This window comes from Martes martes, assembly GCF_963455335.1.
Source record: "Martes martes genome assembly, chromosome: 1".
Lineage (NCBI taxonomy): Eukaryota > Metazoa > Chordata > Mammalia > Carnivora > Mustelidae > Martes > Martes martes.
Genome location: NC_137888.1, coordinates 196143778 through 196170223, shown reverse-complemented (window position 1 = coordinate 196170223; position 26446 = coordinate 196143778). Strand labels below are relative to the sequence as shown.

General features: G+C 50.7%; 1 protein-coding gene across 1 annotated transcript; it reads left to right on the top strand.

Moving 5' to 3' along the window:
* Nucleotides 1-11427: 11427 nt before the first annotated feature.
* On the top strand, nucleotides 11428-24621 carry ALAS1 (5'-aminolevulinate synthase 1). The gene is made up of 11 exons (XM_080829602.1): nucleotides 11428-11575; nucleotides 12527-12746; nucleotides 15301-15528; nucleotides 16318-16467; nucleotides 16977-17199; nucleotides 18088-18272; nucleotides 18794-18973; nucleotides 19311-19475; nucleotides 21564-21832; nucleotides 22477-22639; nucleotides 24313-24621. Exons 2-11 carry the CDS (start codon nucleotides 12548-12550, stop codon nucleotides 24471-24473), a joined length of 1923 nt encoding a protein of 640 aa, XP_080685728.1. The 5' UTR covers nucleotides 11428-11575; nucleotides 12527-12547; the 3' UTR covers nucleotides 24474-24621.
* Nucleotides 24622-26446: the final 1825 nt, after the last annotated feature.

The following is a 26446-nucleotide window of genomic DNA, read 5'->3' as shown; positions in this document are numbered from 1 at the left end:
CTGGGAACAGACACGAGACAGCACGGCCCCGGCCTCATGGAGGCAACATCTAGCACTATGGAAACTGCCGTGGTCCCCAGGGGCTCTCTTGGAAGAGCAGGGGTACCAGGCTGGGTGAGGGGGATAAGAAGGAAGGGGTGGGGGGGTGGGTTGCCCCTCTGGGGAAAATCTGGGGAAGGAGCATTACGGGGCAAAAGGAACACCCACAACAAGGGCCCCACGTGGGCATTTGCTGGGTCGGCTTCAGAGGGAGGGTGTCTGCGAGGTGCGTGGACCTTACAGACTCCGTGAGGACTTGGCTACTCCTGAGCGAGAGGGAGCCACAGGAGAGCTTTGAGCAGAGGAGGACCTCTGGGGTTTGGCTTTAAATAAATCCCTCTGGGTGCCCTGAGAGAAAATCGGTGGTTTTCCCTATGATGTCCTGGCAGAACTTGCAGAAATGCAGATTCCCTGGCACCCTGCTTTATCTGGAATCCTTGTGCCCCTCAAGTCTCATTGCTCAAGGTCTTCCACCCCACCGGAGGCTTGGAGAAGAGAGCAGGGTGGAAAGAAGACCCACGCCATCTCCCCACCCACCCTCCGGAACCCCATTGCGGCACACAGCCTGCAGGGGCTCTGCCAAAACCCACAAGCGCGAAACCAGTTTGCCTTTGTTCAGCCCCACTGAATTATATAATAGGCTTTCCTAACTTACTTGACCACAGAAATTTTTTTTCCCCAGAGAACACTGTTAAATGTCCTGCACTGATGCTACACCGGGTGCACTTTGGTTTATTTTCTCTGGGTTCCTGCATTGAGCCTGGTACACAGTGCCCTCTCCACACCTGCCCTTTGGAAAGTACACGAATCTCTCCGTGGTGACCCTGACCAGACCTGGGAGATTTCCAAACCCATTGACCTTTCCCGAGCTCTGGGGAGACATACTGACTTCTGTGTTGCCCCAGAACCCCAGGGGTCTGAGAAGATCAGGAACAAGAAGGGGAAGAGGGGCTGCCACTTGGCCTCTCCAGAACAATGACCGTCTCTGGTGCTGAGACACTCTGCCTGAGCTCATGGCTGAGTTACATGGCAGCTTTTCTAGAAGTTTCTTTCTGCCAGCATGTTGCTCATAGAAGTCTTGGGTGAGCCCCCAGAGGTCAGTCTTACTGGCCCCTGGCTCTAAGCTGGGTGCCTCCTCCTCAGGCCCTGGCAGACAGTCAGGTATCAGGCCTGCGTGAGGGGCCCCTGGGAGGCCTGAGGCGTAGCAGGGCTCTGCTTTGTTTCCCGGGAAACTTCAGTGGGGGCCCAGTCATTAGTGAGAGGTATTTGCCTTAAAGTTTGAGTAGAGACTCAGGAGCCAGATGGCCCCAAGGAGCCCATGGCTCAGGAAATGCCAGAGGGACCACACGATCATAGCTGTCCCTATCATGAGTACTGGAAAAGACTTGGAGCCACCAGGTCCATGCCCCCATTAAACAGGTGAAGAAATTGAAGCCGCAAAAGAAGAAACTGTTATTGTGGCCTGGCTTGACTACGATGCCCCAGGGAGCTCCCTGAGGCCACACAGGTCCGTTGGGGACTTTTCAGAGTTGCACAGGGCCATCGGGGGATTTGTGAGTAGGAGGGCCACCCTCGGCAGGCCGAGGGAGAGACGGTCAGGGCTCATGATAGCCTTGGCTTCATCAGGGATGTGGGTGGGGCTAGGGATGGGCATCACACCCCATCCCAGGGAGCTAGTGAGCCCTTGTGGGGAGGGTAGGTAGCGGCAGGAAGGAGGATGAAGCAGTGTGCACAACTCTGTGACCCTATACTCCACATGTGTGCGACACCATGTATGACAATGTCACAGCAGTGGTCCCCTGCGGCCATCCTGGGATGTCTGCCTGTAACAACATGACTTTGCAGCTCTGGAGGCTGCCAGCGTGTGTGCTGCTGTCCCTCTGATCAGAGTGTGGCTGTGCAGGGTGGTGTCAGTGATCCTGACACCTGTGGGCCTGGGACCCCTGGAGAGCTATCCAGTGTGTGCCCCTCTAAATGTGACTAGAGGCTGGCTCCGGCAGAAACTTGGCCCTAAGAACTCACCGACGTGATGTGTCACTTCAGAGCTATCAGCAAAGACACGGGCCAACTGTGGAAAGGAGATTTTGTGAATGTAGCTAGCCAGAGGTAGAGGGAGAGCCTTCTTGCTGCATGGCCCATGGCTATCCTCTGATGTGCCAGCCCCAGAAGACAGCAGGGGAAAGACAAAGAGGTGAAGGCCTGGGAGGGGAAGACTGCCCACCTGCCCCATGGGCTGTCCTTCAATCCCCACCCCAGCTTCGCTCCATGGGGCTCAGTGGGCTCCTGGCCACAGACATGGTCCATAGACCAGGCTCAGGATCAGAAATGGCCTGACCCAGGATGAGCACAGAGGAAGGCGGAAAGGAGGACCACGTGGACACCTGCGAGGGTCCGTGTGTGCTTGTATCAGGATGAGGGGAGGTGTGGTGGCAGGATGCTCAGGACGTGGGCACTCACAGATCTCCCCAGGGCAGGCTCCTGCAAATGCCCAAGCCGACAGGTGCCTGGTCAATGACCTTGAGAGCTCCCCTGCCCATATCTGGGCTATCTGCTGACCAGCCATCTGCTTCTTGCTTTCCATACTTGCCTCTCTGCTGACACAACCTGCCCTCAAACTGCCTCAGAGTTGGGAACCCACCCCCACACAAGCATTCACACCCAGTCCACAGGGAATCCTCGTTTATCTACCCATTCCATTTCTTAATTCGTGCATGCATTTGTTTGTCCATCCATCCATCCATTCAACAAATGTTCATTGAGGAACTCCCGTGAGCCACCAGCTCTGCTGACCCCCTCAAGCACCACCCCCCACCAAGTTAGCACAACGAAGGCAAAATCCCAACGAACCTCGATGTGAGTAGCTCAGAAAAGAGGAACCTCGGGGCTAGATAGCATGGCAGCCGTTGGCTGGAGGGAAGCACTGAGCGGGTGTCACAACCTGGAGGCTGCGTCAAGCCGGATGGGCTCTGGAGGTTGGGTAAATGTCATGGGTGGCCTCCCCCCATGTCAGGCCCCCCCTAGCTGTCTGCCACTCTGCCTGAAGCCCAGGGTCTGCCTCAGCTAAGACTGAGCCCTAAGGTTTCAGAGCCGTCCCTCAATCCCAAACCCCACCCAACAATGTTCATCTCTAGCCTGGCTCTCAGGACCCCTCCACTGGGCCCAGTTGGCCTTGGCTGCTCGTCATGCTCCTTCCCACCAGCTGCACCAGACTCTGACTTCATAGAGGGTTCAAAGGACCTGGAGGCCTTCTAACTCTTCCCTACTCTCCCTCCTCCAGTCCTTAAAGGTCTAGAGAGCCTGTCTGAGTGCTGCCTGCCTTCCCCGGACTTCTCATCCATGCGCCCTTGCTCACATCATTGTCATAATAGTAGTAATATAATGAAACATATCCAGACCTCAGTCCTGGGCATGATGGCTGGTGGTCCCAACCTCCCATGTTATAAAGTGCATTGGCCAGAGCTGGAGTTGACCAAGAGCATGGATCCCGCAGCCCGGCCTTCTCCATTTCTAGTCATCACCTGGTTGGCTCCTTCTCATCCACCAGGACTCACCTCGAACATCCCCTTCTCAGGGAGGCCTCCTCAAGCCCCCAAGTAAAGCAGTCCCTGTCCTTGTCACTCAGACCACCCATGTGAGCGCTCACTCTGCGATCACGTTTGCGTGGGCTTGTATTTAATATATATATACTGAATATATATTTATATTAATATATGTAAGTTGTATATATATGTATATACAGTCTACCCCACTAGAACATCCCATGGAATAGGACTACATCTGCCTTGTTCTGTCTTAAAACCTAGTGGGTGCACAGTAAGTATTTGCTGAATCTATAAACCTATTCACCCATTTCCTGAAAGCTATCTCACTTCATCAAGGGTCTGAGGCTGTTTATTACAAGAACACATGCAATTTATTATGAGAGGAGAAAACAATGTTGGAATCAAAGATTTTGACCTGTGACCTAGTGATGTCCTTTCTAAATATCCCACGTCCCCATACAAGGAAGCATGTTCAAGAACTTGTAGGGGCAACCTACCAGGAACCGCCAAAGGACTGGTGAGGGGCTAGGCCAGGGAACTAGGAACAGCAGAGCAGTGGGGTGCTATGCAGCCATAAAAAGGCTCTCTGCTCACGATGGGGCCCTCTCCAAGCGACAGTGTTAAATACAAAAAGCAAGGAACAAAGAGGAATATGTTTCATAAATGGAGCTCAGTTATAACAGGCAATCAACTGGTAAATGTTGAATGAATGAGCAGAATCTTTCCGGAAGGACCCATGAAAACTTGGGAACAGTAGCTGTGTCTGGGACAGACCCTGAAGAGGAAAGTGTCTTTGTTTACCTGGTCACACTGTTTGCATTTTAGTCATATGCAAATATTACCTACTCAAATAAGTTTTTGTAGTTTAAAAATACAAGAAGAATTCTGAGTACTCACATAACAATCTGGATGTGAGGCTTTTCTTGAGAAAAGGGAAGAAGGCCTGGCCACACTAGGTTGTGTTCCTGGGGATACAGTGAGCAAGGATGAGATGTAATAGGGCCCTGGGCGCCCACTGCCCTTCCCCATCTGGCACCCGTGGGTCCCTGTGCTGCCTTCTCCAAGTGCGTGCTGCAACGGGCCTAGCTTGCTAGGTCTGCAAGGGGGAGGCAGGGCTAAGAAGCCTTCCCCCAAGAGAAGGGGTGGTTATTTGGCTATCGCTCCTGTGCTGATCTCACTCCAACCACTCCAAAGGCCACAGCAGGGCCACAGCAGTTCGGGGGGCCGGTGAATGTCGGCATGTCACAAGCCTGCTAGTCTTGCACAAGAAGCTGTTAACTTAGTCCCAGCCAGGCCCCAACAGTGCCTCTGGTCTCACCTCCCCCACCCGGACCTGAGGGCTTTTGTTCAGTCCCAAGGGAACCCCTGGAGAGAGGGAGCCACGGTGGCCCCTTGGGCACCTCTACTCGAGGTTCTTGGCAAGGAGGAGGGTGACAGGGCAAAGACACACTGAGCAGTGGGGAGGCAGGACTGGCCCAAACACTGACTCCAGCTCTGATACTTGGGACAAGTCACTTTTCCAAGGCTCATCCGTGGCTACCGGTTAACGTGAACTGCGTGCTGTTGCACAGGCTGATCCCTGCTGCCCAGGGAATCCCTGTGTCAACCCTGCACGTAGGCGCTGGATCAATCAGGCTTCTCCGGAGAGACAGAGCCAGTAAGATACAGATACGTGAAGAGAGAAATTTGTTTCATTGTAAGGAATTGGCTCAGATGATGGCGGAGCCTCACAAATCCAAAATGTGCAGGGCAGGCTGGCAAGTTGGAAACTCAGGTAAGTTTCCCATGTTACAGCCTGCAGCAAAAGCCCTTCTCCAAGAAACTCTGGTTGTTGTTCTTTGAGGCCTTCAGCTGATTGTATGAGGCCCACCTCCATTATCATGGCCAGGTCAAGTGGACCCATAACATTCCACCATCATGGAAAGTGCAGGAGGGAATGGAAGCCTTTTTGTGCAGGAGGGAATGGAAACTCAGAGAGACTGTGCCATCTGCTAAAGGCCAGGGAGCACATAGAGAACAGAGCTGGGAGCCTAATACTGGCAGGAGCCCATCTCCACTCCCTAAGAATGGGGCTGCTCATTGCGATTTCAAGGGCATGCGTGGAAATTAGATGTGGAGACACGCCAAGGGCCAGGCAGAGGGGGAGGTAGTCTAGGAGAGGAGGCAGAAGGGTGGCAGGTTCTGGAGTACGGAACAGAAAACCTATAGCCCAGACGCCCCCTTCCTCCTTCCAGGCGCCCCAAGGAGAGAGGAGGGTAGCGGGAGTCCTCTGCTAGGCTGTGAGCCATGGTGCGTCTGGGCCCAGAGCCACTGACCCAAGTGTAGGGGATAGAGAGGGAATGTAGTGTCCCACCAGCGTGTGGGTTCTGGAAGGACCCTGAGGCCATGGCTGGCTGCCCAGAGGTCCCTGAAAAGAGGTGACTCCCACTAAAGGTCGGGCTGGATGGCTCCTTGGCCTGGCACTCCTGTCTGCCTATCCAAACCAAACACATATCCTAGAAGTAGAGAGAGCTTCCACTCAGACCTTGACCCTTGACACAGCCCCAGTCTCCTCCCCGCTGCCTCGTCCTTCTCAGGATGGAGCACTAGACCAGAAAGTCCAAGGCCAACAGGTGAGCCACACTCTCCACTTGCTGGCTGTGTGAACTTGGGCAGGCTACTGCCCCGTGTATGGGGCTCATCATTGCACTGACCTTGGAGTAGGGTTGCTGCAAGGGGACCTGAGGTTGTGCATATAATCATAGCACCATGCGGAAACATTGGATAGAGCTGTTTTTGCTGCCATACTTGCTCACTGTGTTATTATCTTCCCTGGCCTTCTCCTAGTTACCCTTGCCCACCCCGACCACTTCTCTGGGGCTCACTCACTCTTTCCCCATTCCTCTGCCTTTCTTCCAGCTCCTCAATGTCTGGACAGAAGGGGTGCTGGGCAGGCCTTTAAATGCCTCCAGGCACCCCTTCACTGGGCACCCCTCAGCCTAGCTGCTTGTCCAAGGTGGCATCTCTTGGATACCAGGCTCCAGTTTCAAGGTGGGTGTCCCTCCTTGCCGTTCGCTGTCCCAGAGCCCTTGCCCACACCGGCCATAGCCTCAAAAATAGCTACTTTCTTGGCATCTGTCTCCACAACAACCATGAAGGGCAGGGAAGGAGGCTCCTCCATGCTTTGCCTCCAACACGGGCCAGAGGGGCAGGGGCTCAGCCTGTTCTATCCATCACCAGCCCATCACCTCATGGGGCCCATCCCAGCCTGATCCACACGCAGGAGCTGCAGGTGGGGCATGAAGGACGACAAGCACCAGGGAACCCACCTCTTGGTCAGTCTCTTCCAGAAAGCCTCTCACAACCAGCCCGATCCTTCCCAGAACCCCCTGCCTCTGACTGTCATCTAGAAGCTGTGAGGGCAGAATAGCCCAGCGTGTGGCCTAGGAAGCAGAACCCCGGGGTTCCCTCACAGCCCAAACCTCCCTTGCTACGTGACCTTGAGTCCTCTCCCACCTCTGGTTCTTAGTCACCCTAGCTCTAAAGTGAGTTAGGGCTAAAGACACACACTTAGTTGTCTATAGAGCAGACGTATGTCACTGCTTAGACATCACGTGTCCTTGGGGTTAGGGACCCACTGATGGGAGGGCTGGTAGAGAACTGGAGAATACACTTCCTGCCTGGGCAGGCTCAGGGGCTCTAGGCCTGCTGATCCCTCAAGAGAAGTTAGAAATCTTTCAATTTAGCAATCTCCTGACTGTTGAATGTTGACAACTAATTCACATTTTTAAAAAGCCCCGTGTGGGTCAAAGAGAACGTGTCTGGACCACAGTTTGTGTGTTCTATCCTGTAAAACTAGGTTCAGGGGTCCTCTGGGGCTTTCTGGGAGAATAGAGTTTGTTCTCTGGGGGGGTGATGCTGTTTCCTGTAATTCCCCCCACCCGACACACACACCTGGAGCATTTGATGGCTTTGCCTCAACCTAGCCCCTTTCTCCCCTAGCTGGTCAGAGCGCACCCCTTGCTCCAAAGCTGGCTTTACAAACCCAAGTCCAGGCCTGTACCTGGTGGGCCAGAACCTAAGAGGGTTCCAAAGGACAGGCCAGCACAAAGCAGGTGTTGGGGACCTCAGGACCCTCCTACCCTGTCCAACCCTTAAATTCTATTTCCTATGGTAATTCTCGGGCCCTACTACTATAAACCCTGGAGCTCACATTTCCAACTCTCCAGGGCAGAACTGTGCTGTTTCCAGAATCTCTAGCCATTCTGCAAGGCTGATCTCCCACTCATTGCCAGCCACCCCAAGGAGCACAGCTGGCTCACGGCCAACACTACACAAAGCATCAGTAGCAAAGGCTGTAGGTTTGGCTTCTCTTCAAAACTGTCCAGGCATGCTGGGTGGCTCAGTTTGTTAAACATCTGCCTTCAGCTTGAGTCATGATCTCATGATCTCGGGGTCCTGAGATCCAGCCCTGCCCAGCTCCCTGCTCAGCGGGGAGTCTGCTTCTCCCTCTTCCTCTGTACCACCCTCCCCCACCTCCCCAGGCACACTTTCTCTCTCTCTCAAATGGATAAATAAAATCTTTAAAAAATATTTTAAAAATTAAAAAAAAATACCCTATGTCCATCTGGATCTCCTTGGGGTGGGGGGCTGGAGGGCTTTTTTGCCTGACAGATAGATGTTGAAACTGAGGCCCAAAAGAAAGCCTTAAGCTTGTGTAAGGCCCCTCATCGGCTCTTTGACCCTCAAAGAGGGGCACTACTACAAGCAGCTTCTGGGACCCAGAGTGGAAAAGGCTGAGCTCTCAGGCTGGGTTTGACATTTTCCTTCTGCCTTGACCGCTGGATGAGTGCTGTGTGCAGCAGCCCCTGACGGCGACAGTGACGACAATGATGATGACGATGACGCAGACTGGGCTGGAGGGAAGAAACGGGGGAGGCCAGGCCCCAGCATGGGGTCTGACCTTGCCTGAACTCCAGTGGCTTGGGCTCCCCTGCCCAGGAGCAGGGTGATAAGATGAATCTGTACTGCAGCTCTGGGGGAGGCAAGACAGCAGTGAGAGAGAAAAGTGAGGGCTGGGTGAGGGGAAGAAAGGAAAAAGAAGAGGGGGGAGGGAGAGGAGAGGAAGAAGGCTGAACCCAGGAGAGGGGTCACAGCTCTGCCAGAATGGGGCCCACCCAGACTCTTCAGCAAAGGAGGTGGGCTGCTTTCACTTCATAGATGCAAAAACAGAGCCAGGATTAGAACTCATGGCTTCAGCACTTGCCCTTCCAAGTCTTCAAGTGGAACCCACATTTCCCAAAATATGGCCCTAAGATGTGCCACCCCCACATTACCAAGAGAGAGACCCAGCAAAACCGTAGAGTCCTGGGTCAGGATCAAAGGGGCATTGCCCGGGAATAGGCATTTTGACCAGTGCCCTGGCCATGGTTCTTAAGCCCTGACACCAGCATCTCTGTGGCCTTTTATGGCCTCTGTCTGACCTCCTGACCTCACATTCTGGCTGCATCCCTGAAGTCCAGCTATTTGGGCTGACTCATACATCCCTCCCACCCCCCAACCCCCGCCAGGATAGGCCTGGGACCTTCCCACTCAAGGCTTCACTTATCAGTCTCCCGGTCCCATGTAGACCCACCCTTCCAGCTGGCACCTCTGTTCTAGAAGCCTTCCTGGTGGTTGGGATCCCCCCTCCTTCAGTGTCTGGGGAGTAATAGCTTCCTCCTCCATCTGGAATTGTTGACAACATTGAATTTCACTTTCCATGTGAGTTTCCTTGTTTCTCAACCTTTCCCTCTATTAAACAGGAAACTCCCAGGGAGCTGGAGACTTGCTGGTTTAAACAATAAGCCTCTGAAATCTATGACTTCACCTGACCCTCCTGCCAACCACAAGTGGCAGGGCTGGAAGAGCTTTACAATGAGGATGACGAGCCTCAGAGACTATAACCTGCCCAAAGACAAGTAAGATTCAGAGCCAGGGTTGGAACCCATAGTTAGTTCCAACATCTAGTTCTTTCTTCTTGTTTTGCCTCCGACCACTCAAACAGCTCTGTGAAGCAGGTGGAACAGGGATTATGATCCCATTGCCCAGATAAGGAAAGTGAGGCCCAGAGATGGGCAAAGCATCCAACACCATCTTTACTGTATTTTCACTTTTAGTGACAGCTGGGTCTGAGTCCAAGTGCTGACCTTTCCTCATGTCTCCTCTTGGGCTAATGGGTACTTCTCAGGGGCCCTCAGCAGGATGGGGCAGAACTGGGCTCCGGACTCCCAGGCCAGAACCCTCTTCCTGGGCCCTGGACTGGTCCCAGTGCCACTCTGGACCCAGCTGCCTCCTCTGAATGTGGAGATTTACCTTGCCTGCCTCTCAGCTGGCTGGAGATTCAAAGGGAATTGAGAAGAACCTGGACACATCTTGGTCACTGTCATGCTGGGGAAGGAGCAGCCTGCATGGCCCCTTCTTCAAGAGTGGAGGAGGGTAACTCTGAGCCTGGCACAGACCCAGGCCAACCCAGCTCGAGTTAAGCTGGGAAGGGTGTGGAGCAAGGAGGCCAGATTGGCATTCCTGAGAGGGGTTTGCCTAACCTTACCCTGCAGGTGTGGACTGGGGGAGATCCAGAGGAGGAATGGCCCAACTCTGAACTTTGGGATGGAATCCTGAGTCACCCAGTTGGTGCCCAGGGTGGCCGGCAAGGGACTTTGGACAGCCAGCAATGGAAAATAAAAAGAAGAGTGATGTGGTTTTAGAATATAGGTGAGGTTCAGTGGGGGTGGAGTCCAGAGCCGAATACCAAGAAAGAATTGAGGTATCTCTGCTGCAAAATGGTGGTTTTATTAAAGCACACACAGCCGTGGGCCGAAAGCTGCCACACGGGGGGCTTGAGTAGTGGTAATTATATACTCCAGAGCTGGAGGAAATAAGGAAAAGGGAGGTTTCCAAAAGAACTTTCATATACTAAAGAGGACCGACCTATAAGATACCTACAAGATACCAGAGGCCTTGCCATCCTCAACTTAGGATTGTTTTCCCCTCTAGCAAGTTATTAACATTAAGATACTTAGGAGATTCCTGGAAGAATGTCTCACATGTCCCACTGGGGTTGGGGGGGGGGTTGCAGGGTGCCAGCTTATGCTTTGTCTTCAGCTAGCCTTCTGCTCCCTCTTCAATAGTATGTGTCAAACCCCAACCACGTATCAGGCCCCGTGCCTCCACACACCCTCCGGTTCTCAGAGCTGTTGTAGTCCACGGGTTCCATCCAGCCTTGCCCCTCCTGGTCCTTCCTCTACCTCAGGTTAAGTCCCCTCATCTCAGAAGGAAAGTGCCACAGGTGGGTCTCCTTCCGCTTCTGCTCCTCCACACTCCAAAAACTACCCCTCCAGGAGTCCCCTCAACACACACACACACACACACACGCACACACACACACCACTCCCACAACCACTCCATCCTTGAGCAACACACCCCCACCTCTTCCAGGAAGCCCTTAGTCACAGACGGGACCGATCCTGCTTTAGACCGTGGCTGGAACCCAAAGGCTCCTTCTATATCCAAGGGATCCGTTTCTACACCCCCATAACCCTCCAGTTGTCTCCAGGAGTACTTCCCCTCCGACTCTTTTTATGCCCTACGCGGAGGCGTAGGGTTCTGAAGCATAGGGCACTTAGTAGGGAAGGAAGAAGAGGCTGTAGGATGAAGTCCTTGATCAGCCGCCGTGCCCCGGCTCCTAGGAGCGGACTCTCTGGGAAAGCCCAGGTCCCACCCTCCCCTCCCTACTCCGCCCCGCCCCGCCCCTCCTACTCTGGGAGCGCGACCCAGGGCGCCTGCGTGAAGGAAGTCTGCGCCCAAGGCGCATGCGCAGCGCTCCCTCCGGCTCTATATTAGGACGACGGCAGTCGCGGCCTGAGGTTTCTCGCCGACAAGGGCAACGGGTTGTTTCTCCTTGGTTTGGCTACCTGCCGCCGCCGTCGCCGCTGCCGCCGCCGCCTCCTCTTCCTCCTCCGCAGTCTGCCGCGCAGGTGAGGGCCCGCGCTCTGGGTGCGGCGCCGGCCAGGGAAGCCCCCGCGTGTCCTGCCAGCCCGCGCCCCTCTCGCCCGGTCGTCGGGACCCCATCCCCCACTGCTCCCGTCACCCACCTCCTTGGGTTCAGCGTTCATCTCCCAGACCCTTAGCCCATTGGGCTGCCTCAGTTTCCTCCATTCGGCCCCCTTCTTACATTGCCTTTTAACGGGCCACTTCTTTAGAATTCCTTTTTCCCGTTATTCTCGAGCCCTCGACCCCCGATAACCTCTGACTTCCCCCTGCCCAGGACCACCACCTAACTCCAGACCTAATGCCTTCGATTTTATACCTCCTGCCTCTCCCCAGTTAGCCCCAACCGCGCCCCCTCCTACCTCTGCTCTTTATGTCCCCTCCTTCTCAGTTCTGTCCTGTTGGAGCTGTGGGGGATGACCTCTGGGAAATCCTTGGCTTAGGGACCCAGAACCCAGCTGGGTGCCTTCCTCAGGTTTGGGGATGTGAGGACCAGGAGAAGTTCAGGATCCCTGGGAGTCCTCTCTGCCTGGATGGGTGATGGTGGCTTCTTCCCTAGCCTCACTTCACCTGGGTGTATGCCAAGGTGTCTTATCTGTGCTGTGCGGCTCCCTGACCTCCCAAACCTGTTCCCGACTTGTCCCTCGTTGTTCCAGCCCCTTGGTTGTTAATCATCGGCATTTACTTCACTTGGTAAAGTTGCTTTGCAGGTGCTTTTGTGTAGAGCTGGGAATGAAAGAAGAAGTTGGTGACCTGGGTAGAGTACTGTTACCACTCCTTAGTTGAGTCCCACATGAGTGCCGTCCTTAGACGATTTTCAGACTTGTTAGAAGGGTACCCTTGCTGTAAACTGCAGGTGACACCTGAACCCAGTGGCCTTGCAGTGGTATTTGCCCGATTATTAACAAGTGTTGATGTCACTCATTGTCTTTCTGTAGGATCAGTGTACCCTCTCGGACATGGAGACTGTTGTTCGCCGCTGCCCATTCTTATCCCGAGTGCCTCAGGCTTTTCTGCAGAAGGCAGGAAAATCTCTGTTGTTCTATGCCCAAAACTGCCCTAAGATGATGGAATTTGGGGCCAAACCAGCCACTCGGGCCCTGTCCACTTCAGCAGTACACTGCCAGCAGGTCAAGGAAACCCCTCCAGCTAATGAGAGTAAGTGTCATTGGCAACAAAGTTGGAGGTGGTGGTGTTTGCATTCATCACGAGACTGGAAGCGCTTCTAGTCCACATTGTGACGAAGGTCACAGTAACCAGAGTATCTCATAATTGTCATCCTAACCCCGCAAGTTAGGCACTTTAATTTTCCCAACTTTAAAAGTGAGACGGTGGCCAGTGTGCCCTTTACAGGTTTCTGGATCGCATGTCAGTGTCTTTTGGAGTTTTAGTGTTCATCAGTACCTCATTTGTGTAAATATAAAGCTGGAATATTCTGGGGCGCCTGGGTGGCTCAGTTGGTGAAGCGTCGGACTCTTGATCTCAGCTGAGGTCTTGATTTCAGGGTCACGAGTTCAAGCCCCACATTGGGCTCCATGCTACTTAAAAAAAAAAGTTGAAATGTTCTATTTTAACCTTTCCTTCATTAAATATTTGGCCCTTTGGCTTTTTTCTTTTTTAATTAATAGACTTTTTGGAACAGTTTTAGGCTTACAGCAAAATTGAGTGGAAGCTTTTGGCTTTTAAAGTTGTGACTTAAAAAAATTGTGATTTTCTTCTTTTTTAAATTATTTTTTATTGTGTTAAAATTCACCTAACATAAAACTTTTATCGTCTCTTACCGATTGAACAGTTCAGTGGTATTAAGTACATTCATATTACTGTGCAACTGTCACCATTGTCCAATTGCCAGAGCTCTTCAACATCCTGAACAACTGAAACTCTGCCCCTTGAACTCTTAACTGCCCCTCCCCAACCCCTGGTCAACACCATTCTACTTTTTGTCTCTGAATTTGACTGCTGTAGGGACCTCAATAAAAAGAATCATACAGAATTTGTTAAAGTAGTGATTTTTTTTTTACACATGAATCCTTATTTTATATGTGAATTTTTAAATTTTTGTTTTGAATAAAGAGATCAGAGTTGGCTTTTGTTTTGCTTTGGCTCTACCAGGAGAGGAGGAGGCTTTTCAAGTTTCACTTAATCCTAGAGAATAATTTACCTTACAGGCTCTCTTCAGTATATTCTCTGGATGTGTTCCTTGTAAGAAGGGAGTGTTTTGTTTTGTTTTGTTTTTCTGTAAGCAGAAGGGACTTAATCCTTTGTAGGATTTCTTTTCCTTTTTCCTCTTAGGAGTTAGTTTTGTTTTTCTTCTTTTAATTGAACAATCAAAATATTCTTAACAGTTCTGTCCCTGGCATAGAGGAAGTTGAGTGTAACATGGCTTGGTCACTTGGTGGACTCTTATGCAACCATTCGGATGACATTCACAAACTATTTACTAGCTTAGGCAGATCTTTATAACAAAAAGGGCAAAATAAGCAAGTACATGTAGAATAAGTAAAAATTTTTTTAAATTTGTACATAGGGGAAAAAAGAAAATTTACCAAGATGCGATGCCTGTAATGGCGATTTTTGAGGGGCAGAACACTGTCATTCTAGATTTCCCACAGCAAATGTGTATTACTTTTATAATGAATGAAATGAACTTCAAAGCAATTTTTTTTTACTTCATAGGAGATTTTAATAAAAACTGTATTGAGACATGTCTCTTCCCCAAGTCGTAGGAAAGGTTAGCTTCTGACTCACAGTATTCCAGGATGATGCAGAATAAGACTTTACTAGAAGAAGGGTGAATGAATTTGCTCCAGGGGAGAGGGAAGTCATTGTGACTAGAAGCACAGTTGCCAGCCAACTGTATTAACTCTGGGCACTTTTTGATGCATTTAGATGAGCAAGTAGATGAAGTGTGTGACTGTGATATCCCTGTGGTTTTATCCTCACCAAACTAATAACTTGAACTCTGTTAGACAACAATCGAAAGACCTCACTTTTAGCTGAATGTCTTTTGTTAAGAAAAAGTCAGTTTATATGTTAAGCAACAGCAAACTTCTTTGTCAAGAATCTGTTTCAAAAATATTAGCAGAGAAAAAATTGTATGGACACTTCTATTTACCTTCAAGATCGTGTCCTGTCATGAAATATGCCTTGTGTCTTTCGGGTAGATTTACTGGAAATCCTCTAGCTCAAGAACTCTAGGCTATCTGAAGCTAGAAAACACTACTTTTTGGTGGATTTATATGGGAGAAATGTGGGTTTGAGAAATAGCTGGATTGTGCCAGTTAATTCTTCACAGGAACATTGTTTCCAGTGAGGCAAATGAGAAAACAGTTCAGGGGCGCCTGGGTGGCTCAGTGGGTTAAAGCCTCTGCCTTCAGCTCGGGTCATGATCCCAGGGTCCTGGGATCGAGCCCCGCATCGGGCTCTCTTTTCAGCGGGGAGCCTGCTTCCCCCTCCCTCTCTGCCTCCCTCTCTGCCTACTCGTGATCTCTCTCTCTCTCTCAAATAAATAAATAAAATCTTTAAAAAAAAAAAAAAGAAAAGAAAACAGTTCAATTAGCAGAACCTAATAAAAATAAACTGGTCCCTGAAAAGTGGGTGTAGAGTAAGTATAAAGCTTGTCTTTGAAGCCATATGAGAAACAAGGGGCTTTCTTGTATTGCGCAACTAGATCTGATGCTTCGCTTTTTCCATTTCACACCCCCCCCCCCAGAGGACAAAACTGCCAAAGCTGAGGTTCAGCAGGCTGCCGATGGATCCCAGCAGACTCCAGATGGCACGCAGTTTCTGTCTGGACATCCCTCCCTTGCCACGAGCCAGGGCGCTGCAAGCAAATGCCCTTTCCTGGCAGCCCAGATGAGCCAGAAGGGCAGCAGTGTCTTCTGCAAAGCCAGTCTCGAGCTTCAGGAGGATGTGCAGGAAATGCATGCCGTGAGGAAAGGTAAACACAGGACTGGAACCATTGGGAAGAACCAAGAGGTCCCTTTGGCTCTTTTGATCCTTCAGATTTATGTATGAACTATTGTTAGGGTAGCATTTGTATAAAAACACTTCCTCTTTTAGGGCCAGGGAGGAAGGTCTTCAAGATAGGCAGTCAGAGGACTGCATGAGAAAATGTGGGACTTTCTTTCTGGGGTGTGTGTGTATAGGGTGTGACCACTTTTTATAGTAATTGCTTCATTTCTGAAAATACCCTGCTGGCGTATGCTGTTACCAGTTGCCCTTTGTTTCTTTCCTGCCGTCCGGTGGAATAAAAGGTAAAAAAGTGTTCCTGCAGTAACTGATGGTCTTAGGACTCCCAGACTGTGGGTCTTACTGATGGTCACTTAATTCCACTTGTGGCTCTAGCCACAGAGAACCAGAGTCCCCAGAAAACCTCACCAGCAGAAATGATGCATATGGCTGGAATTGTCTTCTATGAAGAAAAGTGAGATTAGGGTTGGGTGGAGTGGGAAGGTGGGGAAGACCTGCCAGCCAGTTAGAAAGCTTTGGACTCTAATATTCATTAAAGCTCTCTGGTAGCTCTGAAAACAAAACACCACCAGGCATTGGCCATTAAAACAGAAGCGGAGAAGAAAAGCTTCATACGCTCAGTTGCTACTAACTTTGGTTATGATGAGATCTTTTTGGTGAACTAGGCAGTAATTCATTTTTGACAATATTTCTGGAAAGTATTGTGAGCTCAGAATAGAATGTTGGTCCCCTTTTCTTCTTGTTACTTTTGTTACAGAGGTTGCCCAGACCTCAGTGAATCCCAGTGTAATTAGTGTAAAGACTGATGAAGGGGAGCCAGGTGGATTGCTGAAGAACTTCCAGGATATCATGCGAAAGCAAAAACCGGAAAGAGTGTCCCATCTTCTTCAAGATAACTTGCCAAAATGTAGGTCTCATTGTTATTTGCCTGATGCATGAGAGGTTTTTAACATAAACATACATTAGAGTAAACAAAATTGTGTGGTAAGTTGAGGATTAAAAGCCATGTCTCTTGCTTGATGCAGGTAGGTGTTCTTGGCCATAGTAAATATAAACCCTGTTGGTAACCTTAATACCTACCCTTCTCTGCCCCAGCCCTGTGCTTAGCGGTTCACACATGCAGTCTCATTTGAGAACTTCATGTTCTCAAGATGAAGTTATCCTATGAGTTGCTCACATGAGCATTAATTTGTCGAGAGGATATCATGAATACCTCGTTTCACCATGAGAGACTTTCTAGTTGAACGTAAGATTCAGTGTCCTAGCTCCTGGGGAAAGGGATGACTCACATTTGTCCAGAATTGCTCTGCTGTTGGATGACCAAACTGGGGTCGGGGGTTGGGAGCCAGATCTTTTGCCAAAAGCCAGGCGTGCTTCCTAACCGTTATTCTGTCCTGTCTTTTGTTTGGTTTTTAGCTGTTTCAACTTTTCAATATGATCATTTCTTTGAGAAGAAAATTGAAGAGAAAAAAAATGACCATACCTATCGAGTTTTTAAAACTGTGAACCGGAGGGCTCACATTTTCCCCATGGCAGATGACTATACGGACTCTCTGATCACCAAAAAGCAGGTGTCAGTCTGGTGTAGCAATGACTACCTAGGAATGAGTCGTCATCCACGAGTATGCGGGGCGGTCATGTAAGTAGCCCTCAGCTTTCAGATACCACTGACGTTATTTGGCAAGACATTGATGATTTAGAGGGATTGGATCTTCTATGGGGGCAATATTCAGAAGCTGAAAGTGTGCCATAACAAAACACTATCTTAGCCTTTAAAGATATCTACAGATGACTTTTAGACTGGAATTCCAAGTAGGTGGTGGAGCCCCTTTGTGTGTGAGGGTTCAAGTGTATGGGCTCATTGACTACTTGTGTCTCTTCACTTCCCACCACTCCTCAAGTGGGTGCGGTGCGCCTTCAAGCCCAGGCCTGTTTGCACAGGTGAATGGAGAGGTACAAATCTAGCAGCACTGGAGGAAAGACATTAACGAGGATGTTAGGTCCTGGCACTCATGTGCTTCTGGAGGTTGGCCATGGCTAGAGACACTTGAGAGAGTTGCTTGCCAAAATCTCTAAGGAGGCTTGCTAAAGAGAGTCCAGTCTGAGGTATAGTAATAGATCTCTTCTAACATTATGTGACTGGTTTCTGGAGGGTTTAGGTTCAGGTAACCACCATCCAGGATATGCCTGTAGAGACTGATAATTGTGTCTGGAGAGAAGGATGTTTGTCAGAGAAAACACGCCTTAGGAATCAGCTAATACTAAGTACCTAATGACTGATAAACACTTGTTCTTGATGATCCCTAGAGGTATTTACAATATCCTCACCCTGGTGTTGACACCTGCCACCTAGTCTAAAGGTGAAGTCAGCTGAAACTTCTGGCCCCTGGTTTCACCATGAGAGACTTGCTAGATGAATTTAAGATTCAGTGTCCCAGCTCCTGGGGAAAGGAATGATTCACATAGTGTTCAGAACCATGAGGCTTATTTTCTGTCTGCCCCTGCCCCCCGTTTTTTTAAATAAAAGGGACACTTTGAAACAGCATGGTGCTGGAGCAGGTGGTACTAGAAATATCTCTGGAACCAGTAAATTCCACGTGGACCTGGAGCAGGAGCTGGCTGATTTGCATGGCAAAGATGCAGCACTTCTGTTTTCCTCGTGCTTTGTGGCCAACGACTCAACCCTCTTCACTCTGGCTAGGATGATGCCGGGTAAGGAAGCCTGTCCTGGGTGCTTTTAGAGTTTTGGGGTTTCTCAGGGAATAGCAGGGATATTGACAACACAGAGGGCTTCCCAAAAACAGTTAAGAGCAATGAGAGTATCTGGGAGCATTTCTTCTTGAAACATGAAGTGCTCACTTATCGCGAGAGGTTGCAGTAGCAAATGGTACTAATGAAGGGCTTGTCCTTAAGCTGATGGCTTCAGTATTTGAAGACAATCCTTTGGAGAATTCTCTTACTCATTCATGGTTACCTTTTGATGGAGTTTGGAATGAGGTGGCCAGATTTAAAAGCAGATCGGTTGTCTTCCATTGGGTTATTCTACACCTGTGGGTCTTTTCAAAGGAGAAGCACTAGCTCATGATTTTCCCAGGAAGAAACTGGCCAGGAGTCTTTCCTCCCAGGCAAAGTGGCACGTTCAGGGCAAAGTCCGTTGTCCCTGTCTAAGAAATAATTTGTCTTTGGTGCAAATGGCAATAAGTAGTGTTTTGTTTTTGTTTTTATCATGTTAGGCTGTGAGATTTACTCTGATTCTGGGAACCATGCCTCCATGATCCAAGGGATTCGAAACAGCCGCGTGCCAAAGTACATCTTCCGCCACAATGACGTCAGCCACCTCAGAGAGCTGCTACAAAGATCTGACCCTTCGGTCCCCAAGATTGTCGCATTTGAAACCGTCCACTCCATGGATGGTAAGTCTTAAGTAGAGGACTGTCTGAAACCTTAGATGAAAAACTAGGCCTGGACTCTGAAAGTGTGATGTTTATTTTGTTTTTGCAATTTCTTCTTACTCTGCTAGGGTTTTATATTTGGTGGATATTGTATAGGTTTAGGTGAATGTAGATTTTTTATTCTGGCTCTTAACTAGGCTCTGAGACCCCAAGATGACCTAGAAACTGGGGGAAGCTCATTGTTTTTCCCAATATTAAAAGTGATACCTTTAGAACTGAAGCTATTTTGTTCTGACTCTTACCAAAACAGAAATTTGTGAAGTAGCAAGCCCTTCAGCGTAGTGTGTTCTCTCGTCAGGAGCAGTGTGCCCGCTGGAAGAGCTGTGTGATGTGGCGCATGAATTTGGAGCAATCACCTTCGTGGATGAGGTCCACGCAGTGGGACTGTACGGGGCTCGAGGCGGAGGGATTGGCGATCGGGATGGAGTTATGCCCAAAATGGACATCATTTCTGGAACGCTTGGTATGTATACTCTGCACATTCTGTAATCTGCACTAAAATTTTATTCTAACAAGGTCAAGGACTATCTGGGATCAGGTGAGGAGATGAGGCGATGGCCTATGAAACCTGGGCCACTTTCTGGATGAGTTTCTATCTTCTCAGTGGTGGTGCAGCTTAGCAGAATCCCTTGAATCATGGAGGCATGGCTCCCAGAGCCAAAGTAAATCAGCCTCACATGACAGAAATGTTATTTGTTGCCATTCAAGCTCATTCCAAACGTGGTTGTGGTTCTAGCTACATGGCATGGCAACAGCCTTCACTTTCTGTACTTCAGATTGTTGTTGTATTAAAAGAAAAACAAAAAAGATGTAGTGCTGTTCTCCTGGAGCGTTCGTGAGGACCTGGAGGTTCAGGTGTCGTGAAGCACTGACCTCTAGTTTGTATTTGCTCCTCCTGGGTGAGAAGCGTTGTGTCACGGAGCTGGGCGCTGTCGCTGTGCTGCCTGCTAGCCGTGAATCCTGTCTGCCTGACTCCCCAGCTGTGTGACCTTGGGCTGCTGCTTCCTCTCTCTGCCCCTCAGCTTCCTCACCAACTCACCAGTATAGATTTCCCCACTACCCGAAAAGTAGAGTGTTCCTTTGAAACCTTGCATGAGCCAAATGGTGTAAAGCAAAGACACAGCTGCTCACAGACCGAGGTCAAAGCTGTGGCCACTGCCATGCTGAGCGGTTCCTGGGACCGGGGCTCGGCGGGGCCGCTCTCACTGCTTGGGGTGCGCACTGCCTCTGTCGTGGCTCACTGCCACACACCAGAGGCTATTTTCACTTTTTACCTTTTATCGTAAAAGTGAAAGTCCTCTTCAGATTTCTTCCGGTTAGCGAAAACAAGTACTAATGTAGGTTTCTCATAAAAGTGAGGTGGTCTAACGACTTGTGCAAAGTAGGGCAGCTTATATGACGGAGATAACAGACCTTACCTCAGTTTTTGTGATGAAGGTAAACGAATTGTGTGTAGACAATTACCGTAGATAGTCTCTGCCTGTGAGGACTCTAGAGAGTGAAATCGTGAATTAAACAAATCTAAGGATTTCAAAGTTAGTAAGGCAGTTTGGAGACCCAGGTAGCACTTAGCTAAAATGCCAGTTCACAGCCTGCACTTTGTAAAGGAAGGGCAGGCCAAAAAGAGTGTCCTTTGGCACGGTCAGGGGGCCGGGAACCTTGGGTTGACCAGGAGAGCCAAGGGGTTGCAGGGCAGAGCCTTGCCAGGAGGAAAGCACCCGTTCATGTGTCTTCATTCCAGCAGCCCTTTTCTTCCACCAAGCTCCCGTGCCAGGGGCTCTGTGAGGTATGTATAGTCACTGTGTGCTGGAACAGGCTGGGGAGAGAAATTTTCCACTGTTTAAGAGCTTACACCAACCCCGCCCTGCATGGGGTTCAAGCAGGAATGTTCACTACAGAACACAATGTTAACCTCTAGAAGGACTCTTCTGCAGTCCTTAATCCTGAAACTTGAGATACAGATTATACAAAAGGAATTAAGGAGAATTAAGAACTGAAGTTGGCCCTCAATCAACCCTAATAAGTTCTGAGTTTTCATGTTTCTCTGGGCAGTGCCACTTATCAGAGTTCTGTGTTGACTTTGGTAGGAAATAATACTGGTCACACCAAAACAGCTCACGTCTTAGCTGGGTTACATTCCAGCTCCGGGGTGCTGCTCATGGTGAGAGGACAGAGCGAGCGGCACACGCTGTGCATGCCATGGCAGGTGGCACCTGGCAGAGCAGGAAGTCCGAGTGGGAAAGGCAGGGGAAGAGAGGCTGCAGCTTGCTGTTCAGGCACATGGGGACAGATGGCTCAGCATCAGGACTGCTGCGGAGACCTGTGCTTTGGTCCTCGTCGGATACCATCTAGGTCTGTGATTAGGGGAGGACTGTAACCTCCACTCTCTCCCTTTCAGAGAGGACTTGAGTCTTCTCTCAAGTCCTCAGGCTGGACTTGAGTCTTAGGGCACGCAGAGAGGATAAAGAGAAAAGGGCTCTGAGGCTCTGCAGTGCCCCGCTGGGCACATGCCGGGGCCATTGCCGGAATAAATGAGACTATCTCCTCGCAGGCAAAGCCTTTGGCTGTGTCGGAGGGTACATCGCCAGCACGAGTTCTCTGATCGACACCGTCCGGTCCTATGCGGCTGGCTTCATCTTCACCACCTCCCTGCCGCCCATGCTGCTGGCCGGAGCCCTGGAGTCCGTGCGGATCCTAAAGAGCGCCGAGGGGCGGGTGCTTCGCCGCCAGCACCAGCGCAACGTCAAGCTCATGAGGCAGATGCTCATGGACGCAGGCCTCCCAGTCGTCCACTGCCCCAGTCACATCATCCCTGTCCGGGTAATGACGCACCTGGGACTGGACTTGCTGGGGGCTGCGCCTCGGCACAGGACCTGGGTTGTTGTGGTCCACGCCTTGAAGTTGGGCCAGGGCAAGGGGCTGTAGTCCGTGGCCCTCTGCTCGGTTTCTGCCTTGGGCTGACTTCACAGTGAGAATGGAGCCTTTGAACCCAGCGGGCTAGGGCAGAAGTTCCTTCTCCTGAGCACTAACCTTAAAAGAGCTTCTGTCTGAAAAGTTGCGGAAGGCTCCACTTGGCTAGCTTTGAAGTCTGACTTTTTACTCAGTTAATTTCAAAATCGGTCTTGCCCTTTCCACTGTGAACAGTAGCCCTGTTGGTGTACAGTTGAATTAGTAGAATTAATATAGCCAGTATAATCAAAGCCGTTTCATTCCCACGGTTACACACATCCCTGGGTAGGAGGATCAGCTGGTGGCAGCTGGAGTTGCAGCCCAGGAGGGCGGTGAGTGTGAACTCTCCTTCTAATGAGCCCTCAGGTCTCTGGTCCGTATTAAGCACTCCTGGGCCCTTTAAGTGACAGCTGGCATCACTGCTCAAGCCTGAGCCTCCCGGGGCCATGTTCATTAGATCGCTGCTGAGGGGTGGTCTGTCTTGTGGTGACCTTACCTTCTGTTCTCAAACTTAGGTTGCAGATGCTGCTAAAAACACTGAAGTCTGTGACGAGCTAATGAGCAGACATAACATCTATGTCCAAGCCATCAACTACCCCACAGTGCCCCGGGGGGAGGAGCTCCTGCGGATTGCCCCCACTCCCCACCACACACCGCAGATGATGAACTACTTCCTCGGTGAGTACCTGCAGAGTGGCGGGGCCTCGCTGAAGAGTTGCACAAAGCCGTCCTTGCGGTGTGCGTAACTGAAGCCCTTCAAAGGCATTCAGATTCGCTTCTTCTCTCCAAGTAATTAAGAATGCTCTCAGATGGTGTAACACTGTAAAAGACATTTGGTTGTTGGATTTGCTTTAGGCGGTATAGACACGACTTAGAAGCTCTGAGGGCTCGTCCCTGCTCATCCATCCACTGTTTCCAGTGCCCCCTTGTTGGGTTGATTTCAGGGATGCACATGAGTGGCCAGTGCAGGGAGTAGAGAGGCCTCTGAAGGCCTGAGTCAGCCCTGGCCCTCTGGAGCTCAGCTTTGTTCTTCTGTCCCTTTCTCTGGTGTATAGTCCCTGAGGCAACCCCTGACCTAACCTCTTCTCGTAAGAGTAATTGTTCAATATTTTATAAGGGTGCAGTTCTGTTCAACCATCCCAGCCCCCTCTGTGTCCAAACGCAAGGCAAAGTTTGAGGGGCTGCTCTCAGCCATGGTCGCCTTTGCCTCCTGCCCCCAAGATGGTCTTGCTGCCTTGCAGGCTCTGGAGCCGTTCTGCCAGGAAGGCTCAGTGTAGCGGAACAGTGTTGGAGTGGATTCTGCCCTGAAGCTGTGGACAGCAAAGCCAGAGTTGGGTTTTGTTTTTCAGTTTTTACTTACTTTTTTTTTAACAGCCTTATTGAGATATAATTCACATACCACAAATGTCACCCTGTGTTTAAAGTCATTTATTTTAGAGAGAGAGAGTGCTCAAGCACAGGGAGGGAAAGGGGGACGGGCAAAGGGAGAGAGTGGAAGAGAATCCCAAGTATACTCCCCTCTGAGCACGAAGCCCGACAGTGTGGGCCTCGATCTCATGACCCCAAGATTACAACCTGAGCCAAAATCAAGAAGAGTCACTGACACTTCACCGACTGAGCCACCTAGGCACCCTTAATTTCACCCTTTTAAAGTATACAGTTCCGGGGCGCCTGGGTGGCTCAGTTGGTGAAGCGGCTGCCTTCGGCTCAGGTCATGATCCCAGGAGTCCCGCATCAGGCTCCCTGCTCTCGGGGAGCCTGCTTCTCCCTCTGCCTGCAGCATCCCCTGCTTGTTGTCTTGCTCACTTTCACGTGCACTCTCTCTCTAGCAAATAAATGAAATCTTTAAAAATACATTTATAAAGTATACAGTTCCAGGGGTTCCAAGTACATCGTGATGTTGTATAACCATCCCCACTGTCTGATTCCAGAACATTCTCATCAGCCCCGAGGGAGTCCGTATACCCACAAGCAGCCACTGCGTGATTCCCCCTTCCCCAGCCCCTGTCAGCTGCTGACACCCTCTCTGCCCCGTGGAGGTGCCCACGCTTTACTTTCTGTGTAACACTGCATGGGTCCTGTGTGTCTGGCTGCTTTGACAGCACAGTGTTCTCTGGGCCCATCCACGTTGTAGCATGAATCCTCTTTCTTTCTAGTTCCAAATGATCTTCTTCGGTGTAGGTACACCACATGGTGTTTGTGCATCCGTCAGTGGACATTTAGGTTGTTTCTGCTTTTTGACTGTTAGGGAGAGAACACTACTTTGTGTTCGACTTTCTGTGTGGACCTGTGTTTGCACTTCTCTGGGATGCATACTCCCTTCAATTTTTGAAAACTGTTTCTCCTCACAGAGAACCTGCTGGCCACGTGGAAGCAAGTGGGGCTGGAACTCAAGCCACATTCCTCAGCCGAGTGCAACTTCTGCAGGAGGCCACTGCATTTCGAAGTGATGAGTGAGAGAGAGAAATCCTACTTCTCCGGCATGAGCAAGCTGGTGTCTGCCCAGGCCTGAGTGTGTCATGACCTCAGTTACTCACTTAACCCCAGGCCATGTCGTATCCACATAGTCCCCAGAGGTGTCTTTATATGTTAATTAAGTTATATTAAATTTTAATCTATAGTAAAAGCACAGTCCTGGAAATAAACTCGTGTGTAAGCGATGAGTTCTCCTGTTAACTGGCTACCGAATCAAAGAAATCATTTTTTTCATCCCTTTCAGTGTGGTCTGTGTTGTTGTGCTGTGTGAAGTGACAGACATACACCGGTCCTCTGGCAGCGGCTTCAGGCCCCGCTGGAGTGGCGGCGCTCCCTCCTCTGCTCGAGCCCAGCTGCCTCTCTGCTGCCCAAGGTGGCTGTAGCCGCTCTGACGCCACTCAGAGGCCCAGCCAGCCACAGCCCCAGCCGCGCCCCCCACCCCCACCCCCACCCCCGCTGCATCACTCTGCCTCTGAGCTACTTGCCACAGCTGTCTCCCTCCCTGCTTTCCCTTATCTGCTACTGCCTTGACCTCAGGCTTCCCTCAGGAGGTCATGCATCAGGAGGGAACGCTTGTCTGCCCCTTCCTCCTGTGCTGCTGTCCCGTGCAGGGGCGGCGCAGGTGTTCATGCTCCTCTCTTGACTCCTTCAGCGTGTATTCTGCGTCCCCTGGCTCCCAGGGCCTTCCTACGACCCTCTCTAACCCCGTCGGTCATGGATTTGTCCCCCTTCGCCTGCAGCAGGCTTTGTTGTCCGCCTTAAAAATAAACAAGCTTGGGGCGCCTGGGTGGCTCAGTCGGTTAAGCGTCTGCCTTCGACTCAGGTTGTGATCCCAGGGTCCTGGGATCGAGCCTGGCACTGGGCTCCCTGCTCAGCAGGAAACCAGCTTCTCCCTCTCCCACTCCCCTTGCCTGTGCTCTCTGCTCTCTGTCAAATAAATAAAACCTTTCAAATAAATAAAAATAAACAAGCTCTTCCTCCATCTAAACCCCCTTCTGGCTGCTGCCACAGCCCTCTGTTCGCCTCTCTTCTGCTTCACTGCCCCACTTGGTCCTTCTTCCTGTTCCCTGTGGAAGCTGCTCTTTTCTTAGCAGGTCTGGCCTCTGTCTTAACAAATCCAGCGCTTCTGGTTTCCTCTCATTGACCCTCCAGGTGGTCTTTGAGGTGGCTGGCTGTCCTTGGCCCTTCACAGCTTCCTCCTCTGAGTTTCTGTGCCACTAACCTCTCCTGAACACAGCCCTCGTCCTCCGTGAGCTGGTCCTCCTTTGAAGGCTGAGCACCCACAGCTTCATATGTCACTGCCCTCGACGCTTCCCTCACGCCACGTGACCTCCTCCAGCCCTGGGTTTCCAGTTCCAGCTGCTCATTGCTGACCGCCGTCCATCAATCTGCTCGAACCACACAGGTCCAGGGGCCACCCAGCCCAGCCAGCTCCTCCCCTGCCTTCTCTCCCCGTCTCCCCAGCGCCTACCTGCTTATGTCGACCGCTCACAGAGAGGTCAGCTGTCTTTCCTCACCTGAGACTCACTTGAGTCCTGTAAGTTCTACCTGTAAGCTCCATCTCAGGCCAGGCCGCTTGTCACCCCTGCTGCTGTGATCCCCGGGGTGCTGCTGTCATCCTGGCATCTGCCCCAGCCTCGACCCCCACCTGGCAGCCTGAGAGAGCTTTTAAAATTATAAAGCAGTACCCCTGAAACAAATAATACATTATATGTTAATTAAAATAAATAAAATAAAATTATAAAGCAGATTACGTTCCTCCCCTGCAGAAAACTTTCCTGGGCCTTCCAGTGGCACTCAGGTTGAATTCTAGCTTCCTCACACAGGCTGAGCACATTCTCTGAAGTCGGGACACATCCCGCTTCACCTGTTCACTCTGCTTCATGTGTTGACGCGCATTCCCAGGCCTCAGCTTCCCCAGGTGCTCCCCACTTCCGGACCTTGGTGTTAGCCATTGTTTCCTCCCTGGAGTTTGCTGCTCTGGATCATGGCGTGGCTGCCTCTCTTTAC